This window comes from Budorcas taxicolor, chromosome 2 (assembly GCF_023091745.1).
Source record: "Budorcas taxicolor isolate Tak-1 chromosome 2, Takin1.1, whole genome shotgun sequence".
Lineage (NCBI taxonomy): Eukaryota > Metazoa > Chordata > Mammalia > Artiodactyla > Bovidae > Budorcas > Budorcas taxicolor.
Window position 1 is genome coordinate 15,820,523 of NC_068911.1, and position 23,585 is coordinate 15,844,107.

At 53.6% G+C, this 23,585-nt stretch overlaps 1 protein-coding gene across 1 annotated transcript; it reads right to left on the reverse strand.

Annotated features, from left to right (window-relative positions):
* SETD1A (SET domain containing 1A, histone lysine methyltransferase) lies at positions 1-23,430 on the reverse strand. Its single transcript, XM_052661561.1, has 19 exons — positions 23,365-23,430; positions 22,618-22,782; positions 22,320-22,415; positions 20,304-20,574; positions 18,536-18,657; positions 18,072-18,301; positions 16,937-17,786; positions 15,997-16,779; positions 15,302-15,478; positions 15,093-15,180; positions 14,156-14,313; positions 13,938-14,025; positions 12,302-12,643; positions 3,910-4,965; positions 3,261-3,433; positions 3,058-3,168; positions 2,758-2,877; positions 880-1,017; positions 1-784 (listed from the first exon to the last, which is right to left on the reverse strand). Exons 2-19 carry the CDS (start codon positions 22,765-22,767, stop codon positions 611-613), a joined length of 5,127 nt encoding a protein of 1,708 aa, XP_052517521.1. The 5' UTR covers positions 22,768-22,782; positions 23,365-23,430; the 3' UTR covers positions 1-610.
* Between the last annotated feature and the right edge of the window lie 155 nt (positions 23,431-23,585).

Below are 23,585 nucleotides of genomic sequence, written 5' to 3' on the forward strand. Positions count from 1 at the left end.
GGGTTTGCGCTATTAACATATGTACAGTCCAGCCCAACAGGAAGGGCCTGCCCCCCACCATCCTGGCCTGGCAAAGCCAGAGCTTCCAGACACCAGATGGGAGGGTGACCCACGGGTCTGGCAGGAACAGATGAGGCAGGGTTCCAGGCACAGAGTCCCCAGGACTGGGGGCGCAGGGCCCCCTCCAGGGGGAGAACATGGCCACTGCCCCCAGAGACCCCTAAACTGGGGAGGGGTGCACGCAGGGCACAGAGGGGGAGTCCCCATTAACACAAAGCATGGGGGCTGGGAGGCCCCCCAAGAACAGGATCTGTACAGGCCGGCACCCCAGGTTTCCACAGGAAACAGCTGCTGGCAGCTACAAAACATTTACAGCTTCTTCTCCGCAAAGAAAAAAAATTGGGGGGGTGGGAAAGAGGGCAGGGGTAAGAGAGGGCCCGCAGAAGGTGCCTCACGGGACTCAGGCCCCCTCGCTGAGCTCAGGGCCCCCAAGCCCGCATTCCAAGAGGGGGCAGGTGGGCCCCACTGAGCCCACTAAGGCTGGGAGCGCTGGGAGCTCAGGGCGGCGAGGGGGAATAAATAGGGGGGAGGGCACCAGTCCTGCCCCACCTCAGTTGAGGGAGCCGCGGCAGCTCTCCGTGCCGCACAGACACGGGATCTTGTTGTCCTCCAGCGGGAACTTGTAGTCGTAGGTGATCTCCTCATCCACACCAATCGGCTGCTTCGAGTAGATCACGATCTTCTTCTGGGACTCGATGGTGATCACCTTGGCATAGCAGTTGGGCTGCAGGCCGAGGGGCGCATCAGTGGCAGCCGTCCCCCCGCCCCAGCTCCCGCCCCACCCCCTCCCGCCGCCCCTGCCCGGCCCCGTCCTCGCACCGTGCAGCAGTGGTTGATGAACCTCGCCAGGTTGCCGCACTTGGTGGCGTCGATGATGGTGTCATGGTCTACCCGGAACAGGTAGCTGCTGCCAATGCCCTCTTGCACATAGCGCTTCTCCCGCATGTCAGCCACCATCTAACGAGACAGAGGATGATGGTCAGGGGGCTGCCCCTCAGCTTCCTGCCAGGCCAGGCTGGACTCCACTGGCCCCTGTGATCAGGGGTCTGGACAGTCCCCCAGCTGCCAGTCCAGGAGCCACGCCAGCCTGTCCTGAATCCATAGATCTCCCTCCAGCACCCGCTACCTCAAAGAGCTGACTTCTGACTTTGCTTCCAGGACTTCCTCTGATGAACACCTCCCAATACCCTTGGCTGCTGTTATGACAGAGGCACCCAGAGGAAGGAACCCAAGGAAGTCTGCACTGGCCACAGGGCAGGAGAAGCAGCCACTGGCTCCTCCCAGGGGAGTCTGCCTGACCCATGGGGGAGTCCCCAGACTCTCAGGGGCTGGGACGGTTCCTGAGATGTCAGTGGTTATTTCACGGACTGAACCCTACTCTTCTCCCAGGACCCTCTTTCCACATCGGGACCTACGGCTCCCGCTGTCTGCCATCAGGGCCCACATTTTCATGTGAGGAGGAGTAACTCGTTTCCCAGTAAACAGCCGGATAAACCCTCTGCACTCTCCCCTTGGGCAAACTCACTCTCTTCCAGGCCTTCGAGAGCCAGTTAAGTGGGGGGACTCCTCCCAAACTCCTCTCTCCAGCCAAAATCCACCTCAGTGGAACTGCTGGGCGTCACCCATGAGACATCCCCCGGGCACTGTCCTGACCAGAGGCCTCTGACCACACACCCGCTCCGCCTCTTTGCTGGCAGCCTTTCCTACTCCCAGCTGCTAAAGGCAGTGCCCGGAGAAACCGTCTTGCCTCAGCCCTTGCCCTCCATCTTCAGAACCAACTGGTTGACTGGTTCTGCCAGCTACTTGAAACCCACTGCCCGTTCAGGCCACCCCTACCTTCGGCCTGGATCTCTGCAACAGCCCCACCCGGTTCTCCACATGGCAGTCAGATGGAGGTTATTAACCTCCAAATCCTCTCCTGCTTACTGCTTCACGGCAACTTTTCTCACCATCGGTCCAATCTCATTAACATGGCTCCCAAGCTCTGTGGCGTCTGGCCTCCACTGGCCCCTTGGCCTCACTTTGCTGCCACTGGCCCGAGTTTTCCAAGTGACCTCCTTGTGCTCCTAAGACCATCCTGCCTCCAGGCCTTTGCCTATGCCTCCTACATGGGGGAGCGTCCTGCCCTCTAACTGGGGCCTGGGATGCCTCAGCATCATTCAGCTTCTGATGTAAACGTCACTCCTGCTGCCCTTGCCCCCCTGAACACCTCCTTTCATACCAACCGAACATCATTCTTCACTGGAGTTACCTGTTCAGTACCTGTCTTGCTCACTGAACTGTGAGGTCTTTAAGGGAGACATAATATTCATCTTATTTGTTGCTGGATCACTAACATCTAGTTTACTAGCTGCTGTTGTTTAATTGCTCAGTCATGTCTGACTCTTGTGACCCCAGCCTGCCAGGCTCCTCTGTCCATGAGATTTCCCAGGCAAGAATACTGGAGTGGGGTGCCATTTCCTTCTCCAGGGGATCTTCCCAGTTCAGGGATGGAACCTACGTCTCCTGCACTGCAGGCGGATTCTTTACTGCTGAGCCACCAGGGAAGCTAGTTTACTAGTACCCGTGAATAGTTGTTGAAGGAAGGGGAACAAAACAGGCAGGTGTCACTGGCTAAGTCTGGGAGCCAGGTGAGAGCATGCGCTTTCACCCAAAGGCTGCGTGGTTCTCGTGTCAGGTCAGGGGCTGAAGCCTCACCTGGCGAATGTTCTGACCCACGTATTCGATGACCATCTCATCAGCGGCGATGGGTTCCATGGCAAACAGTCCCCACTCGTGGATCCGGCTCCGGCCGAATCGGAGCTTCTTCTTCCGGAACTAGAGGGCAGAAGGCAGATTGTGCCACTGGGAATCCCCTTCAACCCAGCCGCTGGTCACTCCTCAGACCTCCGGGGCAGAAGTGTTCTGGCCACTTGTGCCCAGACCACCCCTAGGAGTGTCCGTGATGCCACCTTCCCACAGTGCCCCTGCCCGCCTCAACTCCCACTCCTCCCTCACCTTGAGCTGGTTTAACTTCAGCAGATCGCTGTCCATGATAGCAGAAGTGCCGATGGCACTCAGCAGCCGCCGCTGCTCCGACCGGCGCTCCGAAAGCACACGGTTAGTCCCCTGCAAGGAGCAGGCCAGGGAGGAGGTAAGTGACATGAAAACTCATGGAAAGAAAATGCTGCCACTGGGCAGGTACCCGGGCAGAGACTCACCTGAGTATCCACTCCTTCCAGCTGCCGGGCCGAGACAGGGCACACATCCAGGTACCGGTCCTTCTCCTTCTTGCTGATGGGGTAGTAGCCTTCGCTGCGGGCTGAGCCTGTCTGGTGTTCCCGGGGCCCATCTTGGGGCCGCCGCTTGCGTTTCGGAGTGCTCAGGTTGGTGAGTGCAGGGTGTCAAGGAAGAGAACGGGGTGCTCCCCAGTCAGATCCCTGGGGCTCTGCTCCCCTCTGTCCCCGCCCCCCACCCCCAGCCCAGTCCCAGTCCCAGTCCCAGTCCCAGCCCCAGCCCCAGCCCCAGCCCATGGAAAGGGTGACTGACTGGCCTTAGCTGGAGGTCCTGAGCTTACTCACTGTTAAGACAGAAGGACAGACAGAAATGTCTTAGACTCCACCTTTTCTGCCACCAAAACATCAAAAGGCAGAAAACAGGCATGAAGCAGAGAGAAATGGTGACTTGGCAGCCAGAGAAGAAATACCCAAGCTGAACGTGGCAGAGAACAGGACAGGGACTGAGGTAAACACAGACCCAGGAATGATCGCAGGAGGGCAGTGCCTGGCCAGCGACCCCAGGGAGGGGCCCCACCTCCACCCCTAGGCCTGTCTCCCTGTCCTGAGGCCAGACCTCTGGGGCTCAGGATATTGGTGTGCTGGACCCAGTGGGTGTCGTTCAGCCAGTCGGCCCCACTAGTCTGCTGCAGAAGCCGCTCATACGTCAGCCGCAGGTAGCTCATGTCCTCCAAGTCCAGGCCCGAGTTCCAAATGTCATAGAGGATGGTCATCTGCTCAAACTCGCTGCGGGGATCGAAAGTGGGGGGCGGCGGCGGCGGCGGGGGCGGGGGCGGCCGCCGGCGCCGCGTGTGGGAGCGGAGGCTGCGCCGCCGGGTGGCGCCCTCGCCATCGCTGCTGCTACTGCTGCTGCTCTCCGATGACTCCGACTCCTCTTCCTCTTCCTCCTCCTCCCCATCCTCCTGCTGCTGTGGCGGCTGCTTTGGCTCCTCCACCTCGGCCACCACCACCTCCGGGGCCTCGAGGACCTCGTCTGCCGGGGAGCTGAAGAGGGCCGCCGGGGCCGGAATGGGTTCCAAGGGACGAGGGGCAGGCGTGGAGGGTGGCTGCGGGGGCGGCGGCGGCGGCCTGACGGCCAGGGCGTAGTTGTGCTCCAGGAGGATGTGGCTGAGCAGGGGGCCCGGGCGCTCCGCCTCGTCGAGCGTCTCTGCGGCCTCCGAGTCGTCGGCGGCGGGCAGGGCGAGCAGGCCACGCCGTGCTGGGGTCAGGGCCAGGTCAGCCAGCACAGCCAGGTCCACTTCTGTGGCGGGTTCGGCCTCCTCTTCCTCGGCGGAGCGGCCCCGGCCTCCGGCCCGGTTCCGGCCTCCTCGGGACACCTCCTCAGGCCAACTCTTGACCAGAGAGGCGTGGTCGAGGGGCAAGTTGCGAATGGTCCGCTCCACAGCCCGCGGGGCTTTGCGGGAGGCAGGGGTGGCAGACTTGACCTGTGGCAGGGCGGCGGGGGGAGGCTCTGGGGCCGGTGCCTCCTCCACAGCAGAGAAGGAGACGGTTTTCCGGCGTTTCTTGGGTGGGGGCAGGAGAGGGATGGGAGAGGAAGGGCGCTCGTCGGGGCGGGGGGTGGGGGCCGGGGGTCCAGCTAGTGGCTCTGGAGGAGGCTGGGGCGCACTGGGAGGCGGCTCCTCGGTGGAACCTGGAGAGAGAAGCACAAAGAAGGGCGAGCGTCAGCTTCTCGGCGATCAGATGGATATGATGATGGAAATTCGCTGGAGGCAGGCAACCAGCCAGCCTCCCCTGGGAGTCCACACCCCAGCCGCCCTTGCTCCTCACCTTCCACCTGACACACTGGCCTCTCCCCCGTGCCGTGTCCTCGTTAGGAGGGGTTCCCCTGATGGGGTGGCATTTTGCATCTGCTCATTCATACCTTCTGCAAACACTTCCTGAGCACTAACTATGGGAAAGCCTTTGACTGTGTGGATCACAACAAACTGTGGAAAACTCTTAGAGATGGGAATACCAGACCACCTGACTTGCCTCCTGAGAAATCTGTATGCAGGTCACGAAGCAACAGTTAGAACTGGACATGGAACAACAGACTGGTTCCAAATCGGGAAAGGAGTACGTCAAGGCTGTATATTGTCACCCTGCTTATTTATCTTATATGCAGAGTACATCATGAGAAATCCTGGGCTGGAGGAAGCACAAGCTGGAATCAAGACAGCTGGGAGAAATATCAGTCACCTCAGATATGCAGATGACACCACCTTCATAGCAGAAAGTGAAGAACTGAAGAGCCTCTTGATGAAAGTAAAAGAGGAGAGTGGAAAAGTTGGCTTAAAACATTCAGAAAACTAAGATCATGGCATCTGGTCCCATCACTTCATGGCAAATAGGTGGGGAAGCAATGGAAACAGTTACAGACTTTATTTTTTTGGGCTCCAAAATCACTGCAGATGGTGACTGCAGTGGTGACTGCATTTAAAGACGCTTGCTCCTTGAAAGAAAAGTCATGACCAACCTAGATAGCATATTGAAAAGCAGAGACATTACTTTGCCAACAAAAGTCCGTCTTGTCAAAGCTATGGTTTTTCCACTGGTCACGTATGGATGTGAGAGTTGGACTATAAAGAAAGCTGAGTGCTGAAGAATTGATGCTTTTGAACTGTGGTGGTGGAGAAGACTCTTGAGAGTCTCTTGGACTGCAAGGAGATGCAACCAGTCCATCCTAAAGAAAATCAGTCCTGAATATTCATTGGAAGGACTGATGCTGAAGCTGAAACTCCAATACTTTGGCCACCTGATGTGAAAAACCAACTCACTGGAAAAGACCCTGATGCTGGGAAAGATTGAAGGTGGGAGGAGAAGGGGACAAAAGAGGATGAGATAGTTGGATGGCATTACCAACTCAATGGACATGAGTTTGAGTAAACTCCAGGAGTTGGTGATGGACAGGGAGGCCTGGCGTGCTGCAGTCCATGGGGTCACAAAGAGTCGGACACGACTGAGCTACTGAACTGAAATGAACTATGGGAGGGCTTCCCTGGTGGCTCAGATGGTAAAGTATCTGCCTGCAATGTGGGACACCCGGGTTCAATCCCTGGGTCAGGAGGATCCCCTGGAGAAGGAAATGACAACCCACTCCAGTATTCTTGTCTGGAAAATCCCATGGACGGAGGAACCTGGTAAGACATGACTAGCGACTTCACTTTTAACCATGTCAAGTATGAGGAAAACACCTTTGAAGCCCTTCTGGAACTTCTAGTCCAAGGAAACAATCACGTGAAACACACGGCAGCGCAGGCTCTGAGGGGCAGGGGTGGCGCTCTGAGGGCAGGGGTGGCACTCTGAGGAAACTCACCACTTGGACTCCAGTCTTTCTCTTTTCTTTAACCACGACTGGCAGTGACAGAACCTCATCCAACAATCAGACAGACATCAGACAACTTTTTTTGCCAGCTGCATTTTGTAACCAGGATGCAACTGCCCAGATCTCCCCAGAATTAAAGTATCCATTATTTTGACTACAAACAATATTCTTTGTTCTGTGAGGTTAAAATATATACAATGTAAGAAACTGAATCTTGTATTAAAAGGCTTTATAAAATTGTACTGGAGTCTTACCCAATGAGAAAGGGGTCAGGAAGTCCCCCCTCAAGAAGCTGAGGTGGTACTTTATTTGGGCTTTTCCTTCACGTCAATGAAATTACACTGTTTTGGCTTTAGAAACCTTTTCTAAATGTACATTTACAAATGTGTATGCCATTGCAAAGCCAGGAAGGGCACCTTCAGGACTGGTGGAAGTTCCCACTGGAGGACACTGGGACAAAGACTGGGGCAGGTGGGGGTGGTAGAGTTGTGCCAAATGGGGTGGGGCTTTTGCTTTTTTCTGTATTCTCTGATTTTTTTAACGTGAGAGTTCATGTATTATTTGTGCAGGTTTTTAAAATAAACAGGTATTAACCTTCTCCACCCTGCAACTTCTTTGTCTAAGATAAAATAGTAATACAATGTTATGTGTCAATTACATACATATAAAATAGAAAAACAAAGTTATATCAACAGGGAATTATAGCCATTCTCTTGTAATAACTTTTAATAATCTGTGAAAATACCAAATCACTATGCTGTACACCTGAGACTAATATAATATTGTAAGTCAAGTATACTTAAAAAATAAATACATTAAAAAAAAGAAAAGAGGCTGAGAGTGAACTAAGGTCCTCAGGATGAGGGGTGAGTGAACGAGCAGGTGATCCCATCTCTCCTGGCTAATGGGACAGGAAACACATCCTCCCTTGGTGGGGACCCCCTGAGCTGCTGCTGTTCAGACACAGCCCTCTCCCAGGAGCCGTCCTGAAGACCTGACCCATCCCTGTGAGGCCAGTCCATGGCCTCGCCCTTTCATCCTAGGCTGTAGCCACTCAAAGAGTCACGGTCTTTCAGGCCCCTGGCCCTTTGCTCACATGGTTTCCTTTGTTCAGAATACCTCACTCCTTTTGCCCATCCAGAAAGCCTGCACACAGCTTTTGAACCCAGCTCAAGGCCACTACCGTTGTGAAGACTTACCCAGTTTCCTCAGGTATTGCTAGTGTCTTCTTCTCAGAACCAGAAGGCTGGTGGCTCTCAATTGCCAGCTTCAAATTTGCTGCACCAGATTAACAGCTGGAATTTTGTGCCAAGCACTAATCCAAGCCTTTCACTATAGTAAATACTCACTTCATTCTCCCAACAACCCAATGATGTGAGTACTATTATTAACCCCATCTTACAGATACACACAGCTAGCAAGTGGCAGCACAAGGCCTGTGGCCCAGGGCAGCCTGGGGTCTGAGTTTGGGATCTTATCTCCTGCTCCATGCAGCTCTGCACCTCCTGGCCTGCAACTCCGTGGTTGCACATCTGGCTCTACCATCCACAGAGCTCAAGGGCAGCTGGCACCAGGTCTGGCCTGAGCAGGCAGTGATCAACATGCCTCCACTGCCTCACCCAACATGCCCCCAGCCTCCTGTCTCTCGAGGCTCCAGACACCCCCGGGCTGTCAGCCAGGAGCAACCCACGCTCTGAAGCTAGTGAGGCCCTGGGTGCTGCTCTCCAGTCCCCCAGCTCCTACAAGTCCTCTCCTGTCTAATCCTTTCCTGCGCTCCAGGGCACCCTTCTCCTCTGCCCCAACCTCCCACCCTAGCCTACTGTGCCCCCTGGCACCCTGGTTTTGGAGAAAACCCAATCCCTCCCCCAACACAGCTTCTTCCAAAGACTTTCCTCCTGCTCCCCGTCCTGAAGGAAAGCTGGCTATGCCTTTCATAATTCTGGGAGACAACTTCTGGGGTACCTGCCCACTCGATACAACTCCCAGAAGCTACTGTTTATACTGTATGACCTACCCCACTTCCTGCCCTCAGGCTGTCACTAACTGATGGCTGTGTGACCCAAGCCATCCCAACTAGAAACTTCCCCCGGGATAAGGATTCAAGATAGGAGGGGGTCTGTCTGTGGGGCAGACATATTCTGCTGGAATGGAGAAGCAGAGGACGACCATGTGCAGCAGAGAAAGACAAGAAAGTCGAGATTTAAAGGTGTCCAGGCCCCTGTCCTTGGGATCCACCAGACCAGTCCTCTCCAGGCTCTGGCCATCAGACCACACAGGCCTCTATCCAGTCGTGTCCTTGGTAGTTCAGATTCTCCTACCATTCTCTACAGGCCTTCATCTTCCTCTCCTCTCTCTCCTCTGCCATCTACCTACCTAGAGGGCTCTGACAGCCTACCTACTCGCCAGATTCTCACAGTCACTCATCCTCAGTTATCCTCCACGAGTCACACACGTGATCTCATCACCCCCCTCCACCTCAGACTGTGACTCGGACCCCTACCCTCTGACCATAGTTCTCTAGGTCCTTTCAGTTCACCCCATGATACCTATTCAATTTCCCATCCTCTATCATCCTCCAGCCCATCACCTTCCCCCTAAAGTAACTTCACTCTTGGTCATTTCAGAACAGGGGGGCCCTTGCTTTGTCCTCTCCTTTCACGCTCCTTTCTGAAGCCTTCCACTACCTCTACCTAACCTGGAATCAACCCAACCCATCTCTCCTCCTTCACCCCAACGTTCCAGGCTCCACTTGTGCCCCCTCACTCTCAGAAATGTCCTGCCTGGGACTTCCCTGGTGGTCCAGTGGCTAAGACTCTGTGCTGCCCAGGCAAGGGGTCTGGATTCGATCCCTGGTCAGGGAACTAGATCCCACATGCCGCAACTAAAGATCCCCAGTGCTGCAATTAAGACCCAGCAGAGCCAAATAAATAAATTACACACACACACACACACACACACAGTAAAAAGAAATGTCCTGCCTTACTACTGAAGAGAAGAAAGGTGGCCTTCAGGCAAAGACCCCACAACGTCCTGTCTCCCTATTTACAGAGAGATCTGCATCTGACCTACAGAGTCCATCCTCCACCTCCCCAGGTGTGCCGCTCCAGCACGTATTCCTCTCTCTCTTGGTCCCTCCACTTGCTCTCTCTTCCCTTCAGTGTATGAACACACTCAAGTCTCACCTACTTTGAAAAACTAACCTTCCATCAACCCTGCAGTTTTTTTGCCATCTCTCCAATCCCGGCTGGGAAACCTTGACCATCTCACCTATAAAATGGGAGGAGCAGGGATGCTATGAGGAGTAAATGAGAAAGTGATATTTGCAATGCACTAGGCCTAGAGCCTGGCACATGGGACCTACTCAAGAAACGTTCACTAACATTAGGTACCATCCCCCTCAACTCTCTTCTTCCACAAGCATACCTTACCCTTACCAAAAGAATGGTTATCTGTCACTTGCCCTTACTCCTTAACACCCTCTAACTTGAGCCACACTACTGAAATTGATAAGGTAAGGTAAGCTTATCAATTTCATAAGTTGGTGACCTCCTAACCGACAAATCCAACACTCGCTTTTCCTTTTGAGGCCTTACAAAAATACAGGCCACGCTCCCCTTTCGATACCCTGGGCTTTCGGGTTTCCTTCCCACCTCTCTGGTCATTCCTTTTCAGCCTCCCCTGGCTCCACTCTGCCCACTATCTCTTATAGAACAGTTAGGCTCTGGCTCCTTTCTCTCATTCCATACACCCTTCCAAGGTATACGCTTGTATTCACACCCATACTTACAAATACCTATCGCATTTCCCACCTACTGTTTTCTAGAGCTTTAGATCTATTCTTTTTTAACATTTTATTTTATACTGGAGTATAGTTGATTAACAAGGTTGTGACAGTTTCAGGTGTAGAGCTTCAGATCTATTGATTCAACTGCCCATTGAATGTTCCTACCTGGAGGTCCCAGAGGCACAGGAAACTTAACCCCAATTAAATGCATCAGACTTCTCCCTAGCTCTGGCCTTCCTTGAGTTTCCTTTCCTGGTAAGTACTTTAACCGAGAGATTCTGGCTCCTAAGTTTCTCTCAAACCCTCCTCCCCACTTCCGCTCCCCGCACCCTGTCCTCACTGTAACCACCCTGCTCTGGTTCAGGCCCTTCACTCACCCGCATCCCTTCAAACCTTCTCAGGAGCGGTCCCACTTCCTTCTTCACCTCTTAGAAATCCTCCCACTTCTGCCAAAATGATCCTCCTGACATGCAGATCTGATCACATCCCGCTTTTTCTTCCTACCCTCCCAAAGAGTACTGCGATAAATACCCCCTGACCTGCAACTCCATCGGCTCTTCTGCCACCCAAGGACTTCAAGAGGCTGAAAGGTGTCTTAGGGTTAATCAGTGCCTTGATTCCTCCTCTCACGGGATATGGACCAGAACAGAGTGCATCAATGCTGAAAGTTCTTCCTGTGCTCACTGACTGTCTCAGACCACAAATTCCCAACAAGGTTCGAACGAGATTTCTGGAAGGCCACACACATCTCTAAAGTGGAACTTGAAAACCGAGTTAATTCCATCATGAGAGCAAGCCGAATTACCACCACTGCTTGCCTTACTGCAACAGCCTCTTAATCTCCCTGCATACACTCTGGCCCCTCTCCAAGTTTTCTCTGCACTGCATCTTTTCAAAACATGGATATAATCACGTCAGTCTTCTGATGGCATTCCACTGCCCTCAACATCAAGCCCAAATCCCTAGCGAGGCTTATTCATTTTCCATGATTCAGCCCTTGCTCATCTCTTCAGTTTAGGCCACCCTAGCTCCCCCTTACTCTCACTCCCCAGGTTAGCTTTCCTTTTTATCTTCGAGCACACCATTTCCTCTGCCTCGGGGCCTTTGAACACGCTCTCCTGCCTGCCTTGGCTTGATTCTAGCCCAGTGGTGCTTCAGCAGGGAAGACCTCCTCACAGATGTGCCAGGTTCTCAAAGTACCTAGACTTTTCTTTCATGGCTCTTACAGTTTGTAGCCACAGAATTTCTTAAGTATTTTTTTAAGGAGAGACTGAACTGTCTCTTCCTACAGATGGTAAGTTTCATGAGGGTGAAAACAGGGCCTATTGTGCACCCTATCCTATCCCTCACCCCCATTCAATAAATAAGTATCTACTGCCTGAAGCAACAGTTCACTCAGCAAGATCCATTACATGTGTGGTATAAAATGACAACTGAATGTACAAATTCACAAAGAAAGGCAAAGATAGAACTAACTTCTCAGTTCACATTGTTAATAGTTATCATCTATCCAATCTGCCCATTTAAACCCAGGTATATACTACACATTAAGGAAGAGGCTTAAGAAAAAATGAGAAGGAGAAATTTACTAAATTGGGAATTCTCTCCTTAACTTATTTGAGAAGAGACCATTCTGTTTTTAGTAGCCAGACACCTGGGCCGTCTCAGAAAACTGTTTCTGGCAGTGTGATCTAAGCGTGTCAGGCCATAAATGTTTCCAAGGGAGGAGTGACAGGAGACGGTGACTCCTGGCCAACTCTGCATGTTTTCCAACGAGTCACACATGTGCATACAATTAATAAATGTCAACCCCACCGTTCCCATGAACACAGACACACACATACACAACGACTTTGACAGCAGCTCCCCACCACCTACCTGCAGGCCCCACAGGAGACTTCTCCTGTTCGGGGAGAGGTGTGACTGGGGAGTCTTCAACCCTTTCTGGCTCGGGCTCCTCTGCAGGTGCTGACAGGGGCGTGGGGACATCTCTGGGGGGCGACGATGCTGAAGGTATGGTTGCTGGCTGCTCCTCTTCCTCTTCTTCTTCCGAGGAGGACTCAGATGAGGAGGAGGAGGACGAAGATGAAGACGAAGAGGATGAAGACGACGAGGAGCTGGAGGAACTGCTGCTCTCAGAGTCCGACGTGCTATCATTCTCGCCATCTGAGTCAGCATACAGAGAACATTTGGAGGACGAATCGCTTTCCCCGTCCTCGCCTGGAAATCCAGAAGGGGGAGTCAGGCGAGGTGAGAAGACCCCTCATTTAGTCAAGCTGTGGGTTCATTCACTGAGTCACTACTAGGGATACGTGAGGCTCCGTGCTAGGTGCTGGGGACTCCTACCCACAAGGAGATGGAGGGGCACACAATTTGCCTACAGTGTGATAAATTCCAGTATGAAGGGTTGGGGTGGGGGGTGGCACGGTGCAGGCAATGGGAAGGCCCAGATTCTGCCTGGTGGATCAAAATCAGGGAAGGCATCCTTGTGAAGGAAATGCTGATGTCAAGAAGAACAGGGAGGAGTTCGCCCAGCAGACCCGGGGGCTGAGTGGGGACGTCATAGGTAAGAGAAGATGGTGCCCTTGGAAGAGACACTGAGGTGGTAAGACTGACAGGAACTGGTGACCACGTGGATGTGAAGGGGTCTGCGCCCCTCACTCTTAGCAGATGACTTTGCCCTCTGCTCTCCTGAGAGGGAGGCTCTCAGACCATCGTTCTTACAATTCTGGCCTCTGAAATGGCACCACTTGGAGGCATTTCTTTACCATCAGCTATAAAAGAGCCCATCTTTTCCCCATTCCCTGAGCCTGTTCCTCCCGACCCCATTAATCTGGTTCATTTTCTTCAAAGCAAGTCTCTCCACTGGAAGTGCTGCTATTTGTCCACTTGTTTGTCAAGTGCCCGCCTCCCATCTGGCTGATCGCCAGCTTCAGAAAAGCAGGAACCACCTCTGCCTTGGTCACTGCTATGTCCTAATACCTAGAACGGTGCCTGGCTCACAACAGGGGCTCAGCATCTATTTCTGAAGAAAGGAATGAAGAGAGAGACTGAACCATGTACCCAGGCCTCAATCAATGCGGAAGAACAGACACGTGTTCAACTGAGGCACAGAGCTGGCTTCAATGACAGCAGCTGCAGGCAGGGGAAGAAGCTGACGGAGCTTGATGGCCCGGCTTTAAGGGAAGAGCAGTGCCCAAAGGGGGAAAGGCACGGTGTGGCAGCAGCAGGGCCAGCAGGAAAAGGCAGCCCTCTTATCTTGGGAAGAGAAATAGGCTGTGCTGGGTTGTCTTCATGAGAGGGCCTGTTTCAGAGGAAAGCAGGAGGGAGTATTCTGGGTGTTGTTTGCAGTGGGCCAAGGGTTTCAAAGAATGAGGCTAAAAGGCAGTTGTTGTGGGGGAAGGCAAAGAGGGCCAGTCAATCCAGCGGGCAGGTTACACGGGCAAGGAAAGGGCTGGACGGGTGGTTGAATCTCTCCCTCTCCAGAATTCACCTGCACACCCTGGGTGCTTACCGTCTGATGCTTCTGTCTCCTTCTTGGCAGCATCCATGGCTTCCTCACGCTCTTCATCTTCTTCATCTTCCTCTTCATCCTCCTCATCCTTAGGGAAAGGGACAGTTGGGAATTAACAGGAGAAGAACAACTGGTCCTCTAGGAAGCGTGGCCACCGGGGCTCCAGTGCAGAGAGAAGCTGGCTATGGCGGCAGGAACTCAGAACGCAGGCTCCTCACCTTCTCTGAGGAGGACTCCTGGGATGCCTCCTCCCCCTCGCTGTCCAGAGCAAAGGACTTGCGGTGCTTGCCCTGGGTCTTGCTTCGCTCTTCATCTCGTTTCGGGGGCTTGGTCCCCGGACGGCCTGGCTCTCCAACCTCCTTCTCTCGCTCAGCATCTAGGTCCAGAAGAGGGGTAGGTGGCGCAATTTACCACCAGCAGTAACAGCCCCATCTGGTCAAAGGAGCTCTTCACACACCACCACTGGCCTTTCTCACAGACCCATAACACAGACCTTGTTTCATAGACAAGAAGCTGAGGCTCAGCAGAGAAACACACAAACTGCAGAGTTCCTTCACACTTTACACAGTTTTAAACACACTGGACCCATTTTATCTTTCATCCTTTTCTGGGCTGGGTGAAAGAGGGAGGTGACTTCTTTTAATACCTGGCCCAAGAAAGTTGTACTAAAGTCAACAAGTTTCCAGGAAAGCAGATCAGATTCAGTAAGGAAGATTCCCAGCCACGGAAGCCTTCAAGTTATATAGCTCAGACTTAGACAGACTGGTAAGAAGGGTGCAAGCATGCTTAAGCATTAGATGGTAACTTTGGGTGGATAACCTGTCTAACTTCATATCTCAAAGAGCTACTTTATTATAACTTTGTTTCAAATCTTCACTTGGATTTTTGCCCTCAAGACACCTTCACTCCTTCACCCCTTCTTCTTGCTTTCCTATTAGAATCTACAGCCTGCCAGGCTCCTCTGTCCATAGAATTCTTCAGGCAAGAATGCTGGACTGGGTAGCCATTCCCTTCTTCAGGGAATCTTCCCGATCCAGGGATCAAACCCAGGTCTCCCACAGTGTAGGCAGATTCTTTACCATCTGAGCCCCCAGGGAAGGCCATCAGAATCTAAGCAGACTGTTTTCCCCTTTCTCCTCCACCTGACCTACTCACCATCTTCATCTTCCTCAGCTGGAGTAGAAGGCCGGGGCCTCTTTTCCTCACTGGCCTCTGAAATTTCCGAAGGCTCTTTTCGCTTTACCTACAAAATGAAAAGAGAAAACCCAAACACTCACGGTTCCCAACCACCCTTATTCTAAGGAAGGGAACCCCACTTTCAACTCTATCCCCACCCAATCAGGCAAGATCACAATTCTGGGTACCTTGAAAGAAGGCAGCCGCAGGGCCCCTCGCAGTCCTGATCCAAAGGCGAAGGCTTCGATGCCAGTGGTACCGCCACTCTTGGCCCAGTCTACGAGGGACAGCAGGCCTGGCTCTTTGAGCTTTGTCTTCTCTTTATCCTCCTCCTTGGCTTGCTGTTTAGCTGCATTCTGGAATGGCTGCAGGCAGTAGGGGGACTGAGCCCCAGAACCCAGGTGCTCCCTCCTGCCTCCTGCCTGAGAACTACTCCCAGGCCCCAGGAATACAGAAAGGCATCCACTCACTTCTCCATTTGACACACATCTACGCCACACCTCCCTCCACCAGCCCCTGTACAGGCATCTTCTCAAAAGTCCGCTCATTCCGTCTATCAACCTCACAAAGCCGCTGCTATTACTCCCACTCTACAAATGGAGACACTGCAGAGCGAAGCCCAGAGAGATTTACGGGCTTCGTCTGCCGCAAGGCAGCAGTGGAACCAGGACAAAGCTCTTCTGACTCTTCAGACGCCTCCCTTTTCTACTGTTCTGGGTACCCTCCAACCCCTCTGTGCTCAGCTGTATGGACCATTGAGCGCCTCGTCTCTCCACTCACCCTGACCACCTCTCTTTCCTGAGCTGTGTAAGCCTGAAGAAGCCAGAGGTCTATTTCCACCAATGGAGCCCTGGTCTCTCCAGTCCCAGGCACTGGCCCTCACCTTGGCCTTCTCTTCCTTGCTCTCCCACCACTGGTCAAAGGCTCCAAAGGCCACGTTCTCCACCATCTTGCGGTTGAGGTCTCGCTGCATGATGCTCTTCATCTCCTGGACCAGAGTGGCCAGTACACGGCCCACGGTGCCTGCCGATGGTAGGGCCTTGCCCTCAGCCAGCTCTGCTTCCTCCCGGGGGGGCAGCCGGGCCTCTTCTCCTGAGACTGAGGAGGGCAGGGGCTCCGCTGCCATGGGCAAAGGCAGGTGGTAGGCCTCCCGGGAGTATGCCCCTCGACCTTCTTGCCCTTGAGCATACAGAGCGTATGGTAGGCCATAGGCTGCCTCTTGGTGGGGCGGGAATGGGAGAAAGGCCTCCCCAAAGGCCCCACCGGGGGGACCAGCTGAGGTCGCGGTCAATCCTTTGCCTTGCCGCAGCTGGTGGAGCCGAGTTAACATCTGGGTCTGCATCTGGAAGGACATGGGCATTCCTCCCCACTGAGCCCCAAGTCGATCCATGAGCTCTAAGGAGTTCACAAAGTCATAGATGTGGGGGGGTGGCGGAGGAGGAGGAGGGTACTCGGGAGGAGGCGGCCCGTCGGGTCGCGGCGGGAGGAGGTAGGCAGGCTGGTGGGGAGGATAACCAAGGGGAAGGGAAGCCAGGTAAGGAGGGGGCGGGGGAGGTGGCGGTGGAGGGGGCGGAGGTTGCTGGGGGGGTGTCGGGGCCGGAGGGGGTGAGCCGCCCCTGTCGTCATCGGAGATTTCCATGTCCTCTCCAGAAGAGCATGGAGAAGCCTGTGGGGCACAAAGGATGGTCACAGGAGGCTATCGCCGGTTCCATGGACTTTTCCCCAAATCTCTGTTCTCTTGCCCAGTTCTCTTCCTTCTTCCCCTAGGCCCAAGCCTGCTCTCCCAGATCCCAGGCACTTCCGTGGGCAGACCCCAAACTCACCTGGTTCTGTCCGTTGGCCTTGGGCGACTCCCGGGTAGCGCCTGTTTCCCCACTCCCTGTAGGTGCCACATCCTCAAAACTCGCCGGGGCTGGAGGGGGTGTGCAGGGCCCGTGACCAGACCCAGAAGGGGCCTCGCTCCCTGTGTCCCGAGCCCCTGGGCCCATGCTGCTGTTCTCTTCCTCTTCTTCGGTGTCAGAGGCCAGGAAGGAAAACTTGGAACGCTGCTCCTTCAACAACATCTCAATGCGGGAATCCAGGCTGCTGTGCTGAGCGAAGGGCACACTCTCGTTGGTGGTCTCTGGGGCTGGGGAACCGGAACGGGCCGGTGAGGCTGGGCGAGGGGAGGTTCGAGCTTCTTCTCTCTCAGGGCTGGGCCCCCCGCCGCCCCCTCCTCCACCAGGTTCTGGAGGCTCTGGGGGCGGAGCTTCAGATGCAGGAGGCCGGTAGTCCTGGTCAGCAGGCCGGTTGGGCTCGGGGGGCAAGTAGGAGGTGTAGGATGGCGTGAAGCGCTCAGCAGTATTTTCGGCAAAAGAGGCCCCGGGAGGCTCATCCCGAGTTGCCCGGCGGGGCGGGTAGGAAGCATGGCGTTGGTAGCGATTCCAGCTTTCGTAATACGTTGGGTAGTTTGAGTCGGAACCTCGAAAGTGAGAGGAGGAGGAAGAAGATGACGACGAAGAGGATGAAGACAACGAGGAGGAAGAGGCGGCGGCGGCAGCGGTGGCTGCAGTGGTGGCGCAGATGGCGGCAGAGGTGGTCGTGGGGGCCGAAGAGGCGGAGAAATGGCGGCGGGAGAAGGAATCTTGGTAGCTGTTCTCTGACCGCCGGGGCTTGAAGGAGGTTGAAGTGGTGCTGGAGGAAACGTGCAGCGGTTAGCGGAGTGCAGCTTTGTATGACCAAACCCCACTGCCCCGGGCATCAGCACCCAAAGCCCTTCTACACTGCCCCCAGAGGGAGATCTAATGGCTGTTAGGTTCCTAGCCACAGAGTAAATTCCCTGAGGACAGGGGTGTGTTGGCTGAATCCGCAAGGAACCGATAAGACCAATTATTCCCAACTCCCTCTTTGAGACTTTGGGTTTCTTCTTCCCAGGCAGCTCCCCGCCTCTGGGGGTCTCAGAGGGGCTTTCCGCTGCACCTGCTGGAGTAGGCAGAGTCCTGAGAGTAGGGGGTGCTGCCCCGAGACGTGTAGGGGGTTCCTTGGGAGGACTGAGGGGTGAACTGGCCGAAGGAAGACGGGGTGTCCTGTCGGCTGCTGGAGAAGCTTGTGTCTTGGGAGCAGGGGGTGCCATTGCCGGGAGTGCCCACCACAGCTGAGCCCGCCGGGAAGGCAGCTGTGTCTGACGAGGAGCGGCGGCGGGAGTCGGTCTGGGGGGAGAGAGTGCGGCAGGGGGGAAACGAGAAGAGGTCAAGCACCATTTGACAACATGACCTTCACCAAACCAAGAACCCCGATCCCCTGCTTTTGGAAAGCAGTGAGGCGTCCTTTTTCTGGCTCTTCCTATACTTTAACAGTGAAGTCTGGAACTGCCCAAAGGCTGCCCCTGGCGTCTAAGTACCACACCCATGGGGTGAGGGCATCGCCAACTACGAGCTTCTCACCGTCTCCGTGGCTGCACCAGAACCTTGGAACTTCTCACTCAGGGCCTTGCCCCCAGTGGGCACCGTCTGAGGGGTGTAGGAGCCGTTGACGATCAGTTCATAGTATTTCATTCGTTGTTGACCTAGAGGGAAGAGAATGGGAACCGACAGAGTCAGATGGAGGAAATAACTCCTTTCAGATTTTGTATTCCCACTTTTTTCTCAGGCCTTAATTTGCTAAGATTTCCTGGAGCCTAGGGGCTTTAAGTTCTGCTATGTAGTCTCTACTCGGTGACTACTACAAACAACATATCAAGTGACCCTTAATAGTTTACAGAAATACTTCTAACGTCTGTTACTACGTTCAACAATCACCAGCAGAGAAAAGCATCCATAACTCTATTGTACAGGCTTAAAGAAAACTGACCTGCAGAGTGATGAAACCTGAATTCAAACCCAGTCATCTCAAGCTGAACCCCACCATCCTCCTCATCCTGTTAACTACAGTACGATGGCAGCCTGAATGTTGAACTCAGCCCACCATTGTGATTTATTTGCCCTATACAATCACTTAAAGTATTGGGAAGGGTGAGGGAGAAACCCACTGGTTTGGGACTTCTCCAGTGGTCCAGTGGCTAAGACTATGCAGTCGCAAGGCAGGGGGCCCAGGTTTGATCCCTGGTCAGGGAATTAGATCCTACACGCTGCAACTAAGAGTTTGCATGCCACAACTAAAGATCTTGCATGCTGCAACTAAGACCCGGGTACAGGCAAATAAATAAGTATCTTAAACAAAAACAAAACCCACGAGATTTCACACAAAAAAACTAGCTTTGGGGCTTAAAAAAATCTGCTAGTCTTCATCCTCATGTACAAATTGGCTAGTGTCAGCTAATAGCTAGCACCTTCAGATGCCACTAGACAGTTGCCACAGTCCCCACCCCTCCCTACTGCTACTTAGCACAGAAGTCCAGACTGCTTCATTCACCTCAGCTGCTGCTACTTTGTCCCTCAGGTGTGTCTGACTCTTTGAGACCCTATGGATTATAGTCCACCAGGCTCCTTTGCCCATGGAATTCCCCAGGCAGAATGCTGGAGTGGGCTGCCATTCCCTTCTTCAGGGGACCTTCCCAATCCAGGGATCAAAACCCCATCTCCCACACTGCAAGCAGATTCTTTACCATCTAAGGTACCAAGGAAGCCCATCACTCACCTATATATGTCCCTAATTCTCCATCTAAAATTTCAAAAGCCAGTGTTTTTTAGAACTTGGTGCCAAAACCTGACCTGAGGCTATTTACCATCGTTTTTAATGGCACCCCACTCCAGTACTCTTGCCTGGAAAATCCCATGGACAGAGGAGCCTGGTGGGCTGCATGCAGTCTATGGGGTCGCTAAGAGTCGGACACGACTCAGTGACTTTACTTTCACTTTTCACTTTCATGCATTGGAGAAGGAAATGGCAACCCACTCCATGGGGTCACACAGAGTCGGACACGACTGAAGCGACTTAGCAGCAGCAGCAGCAGTGTGACTCTTCAGATCGTTTCTCACAAAATACAGACATACACTAAACCAGAGGGTGCTGCCCCAGCCCTGCCAGAGACAACACGCAAAAGCCCGTATCTGTACCATAATCTCTCTAAAAAATTCTGACGTGAGAAACACGTGGCCCAAGAGTTTCAGAGGAGAAATCATGGACCTGACTACTTGCCGGGCCCCAAGAAGATTTTGCGCGTACCATCTCCATCTGAGCCCAATCCTGGGCAGCAGGCGAGGGAGCCCTCACCTTTGATGTCAAGCTGGGCATGGATGATGTTGCCCATGACGGAGGTAAGGTGGAGGTTTTTGACTGTTTCCTTGGCTCCCCGAGTGCTGGTGAAGAGCACACGGGCCAGGCCCAGGTGCTTGCGAGTACGGGGGTGGAGAAGGATCTCCACCTCTTCCACCTCACCATACTTTCGGCACATGTCCTTCAGGAAGGTCTCCCGCACGTTGTCATTCAGCCTTGCAAATGTGACTTCTTTCAGTGGGATCTGTCCGATATAGAACTCATCCAGCTGTGGAGGGGACAGGAGTTAAGTCTAGAGTCTCACTACTGATCACCATGCCTTGCCCCATTGGGAAACTTTAGCAAGATCCATGAGGCTGAGAGGGAGACAATGGGGAAATCAAGAGACAAGGAGATGGGGAAGGGGGTCCCAACAAAGGATACATCTGTCCTGACCCCTCACTTCCCTGAATTCTCTGCACAGAATGATGGCAAGAACCAGAAAAAGAAATGTACAAAGTGAGAACTAAACATTCATAGAAGGAACCAGTTATATGAAAATAATTCACTAGCTCAGCTTTCACTAAGTGATTCCCAAGGACAGGGCACTAGGAATACAAAGATGGAGAAAAGAGAGAGTTCTATGCAGAAAAGCAGACAGGGCAAATAGACACGCACAATCAGAACACGACACAACAAGTGTCAACAAAGGTGCAGACAGGGTGTTTGGGAGCCCAGAGAACGAAACCTTCACTCAGAGAGGAGGCAGGAAAAAATTCATAAAGGTGGTTTCATTCATACTGGACTTTTCGGATAAACAGGAGTTCATCATAATGACAGGACCTGTAGGGCACACGACTATAAAATGACTTGGCGTTGCCTAGAAACCGCAAAGCACACAGTACGAGAGAGCACAGGTATGCACTATCGAGGCAGGAGATGAGGCTGGCCAGACTAGTAATCACACATGCCAATGCACACAAAATGTGAACTTGCCAACAAAAATAAAATAAGATGACAGTAAAACCAAAGAGATAAATGACAGCAATAAATGGAGAAGAGAACAGAGACAGGGAAACCAGGGAAAATGAACATAAGACTCTGTATTAAAAGAATGGCAACAGAAACAGAAAAATTAATGTAAAAAAAAAAAGAGAGATGTGTTTAGAAAAAGAGTCAGCACAACTTGGTGACAGATTAAGGACAGAAGAATCATAGGATGACACCCAGGTTTCTAGCTTGTGTAGCTGAGTATGTGGTGTTGCCATTCATCAGCAAAAGGAAAATGGAAAGAAAAGCAGGACAAAGGGGGTGAAGATAATTGTTTTACATCTCCTGAGCTTGAGATTTCTGTGGGGCCTCCAGATGGAGCTGTCCCTCCACCAGGCAAATAAGTCTGGAGTTTCAAGAGATCTGGACGCCATCAACACTTCAGTAATAGTCAAAGTTGTGGATGGGAAAGACATTGTCCAGGAAAAGTATACAATGTGAAAGAGGGAAGCGGGAACCCCACAAGTGACTTATTAAAAAGGAAGAATAGAGTTCACACAGGAGATTAAGAACCACCAGTTTTCTAGACCCAGTCTTCCAAGGACTGATGAGTATCCTGCCTGGACAGAGACATGGGAATCCTCTGAGGAAAAATCACAGAGTAAGAGAGAGGAACAGAGGACTCCAGGGATGGAGTCCCTGGCACTGTCACTCCCCTTAACTGAGAAATTGGGGTAGCACACAGGGTACTATTTTGCTATGCACAGTCTAGAAGTACACAGTGATAGGTGTAGCAGATGGACCTGTCTTCACCCTTCAAAAAGTTAACACCCTTTTTGAAACACCTAACATATACCTTTCTAGAAAATAAACACACCTCCTGTGCACAACAACTCGGTCTCAGCCTCAGAGATTATTAGATCTGTTTTAGACTCTTTCACTAGGAAAACCCCCTTTCCCTATGCTACATTAAGACTAGACTACCAGGATGGAGCCTCCACACCCTCCAAGGGCCACCACACCAGGAGACTAGCAGAAACGTACCTTAAACTTAGGGACTGGGAGGGAAAAGTCTCTGTTTTTGGACCTGACGTGGCAACGGGGGTCTTGGAGGTCCTCCACTGGTATATACTTTGAGTCCTAGGAAAATAATCAGGAACAGAGAGACAGCTCAAGGTGAAACCACAGTGTTGATCTCTAGAGCCCCTCTGGAGATCCACGAGCAGAAGAGCTGGGTTCTGGTTGCCCACTTTAAAGAAGGCAGGTTCTAGGTTATGAGCAGAGGTAACAGAGGAGATGGGGTTTGAGTTCCCTAGATCTGGGGAAGGCCTGGGACACTCACGTTGACACTAAAGTGGATTCCATCGTATCTGTACACTTTTTGAGAAGGCCTGCGTAGGGCAGGGTCCAAGGCAGGATCCACGATGAGCTTGTAGTTCCGCCACTGGAAGCTCGGGGCCTTCTGCCCATCTCCCCCACCTTCCTGATCCATCTTTGCTCATTTACACTGCGAGGAAAGAGGGATAAGCAAAGGGGTTCACGACTTAGGCCCAACTCCCTTGCTGCCCCTCACTGACTAGCCCCGACTCCAGGTAACTCTCATCACCTCAGTTTCCATACCTCATTCACCATGACCCGAGGCTCCCCCAGATTTTCTCCCAAGTACCTTCTTTCACCATAACACCCCATCCTCTCTCCACCTCCCAACTCTCCCCTCTGGCCCCCAGGCCCATCTCGCGCCCCCTTACCTTCCCGTTCTCCCTAGCGCGCGCCCCACTTGGCCTCGGCGCAAGACCCCTCCCCCGCCCCCTGGCAGGCCCCGCCCCCTCCCGCCTCCTCACCGGCCAGCGGCCCAGGCCAAGCCCGGCTCCCGCTCCCACACACCGCTCCCGTCCCCGCGCCCCGATCCTCTGGCCAAGAAGTGGCACCTCTTCGGGGCGTTGGAAACACCGCGAGACCGAGCCCGAGACCCGGCTTCGGCCCTGAATCCGGGCGGGGGGTGGGGGAAACGCGCGCCGCTGCCCTCTCCTCCCGCCCCGGCGCGTTCTGCCCCCCCATCTCCGCGCACGCGCGGCGCGGCCCCACTCACCCGCTCGCGGCGAGCGGCTCCCCCTCCCCCCACCCCGCGCGGCACCTCAGCGGCGCGAGGCGGCGGCGGTGGCGGCGGCGACAGCGCGAGACCCGGCCCCGCAGCGGTGGCGGCGGCGGCGCCCCCCCACCACCACCTCCCCGGCGCGCGCACCAAACACCACCGCCACCTGCGCGAGGCCCAGCGGGCACAGCTTCTATATTCGCACTTTCGCCACGGGC

What these genes read in the sequence shown, in the direction of transcription:
- SETD1A (XM_052661561.1), bottom strand. Translation starts at nt 22,767, where the DNA reads ATGGATCAGGAAGGTGGGGGAGATGGGCAGAAGGCCCCGAGCTTCCAG. An exon ending in CTGGTGCAGCCACGGAGACG is followed by an intron (nt 18,302 to 18,535) that starts GTGAGAAGCTCG and finishes CTCTCCCCCCAG; the next exon opens with ACCGACTCCCGCCGCCGCTC. An exon ending in GGAGACAGAAGCATCAGACG is followed by an intron (nt 12,644 to 13,937) that starts GTAAGCACCCAG and finishes CTGGATTTCCAG; the next exon opens with GCGAGGACGGGGAAAGCGAT.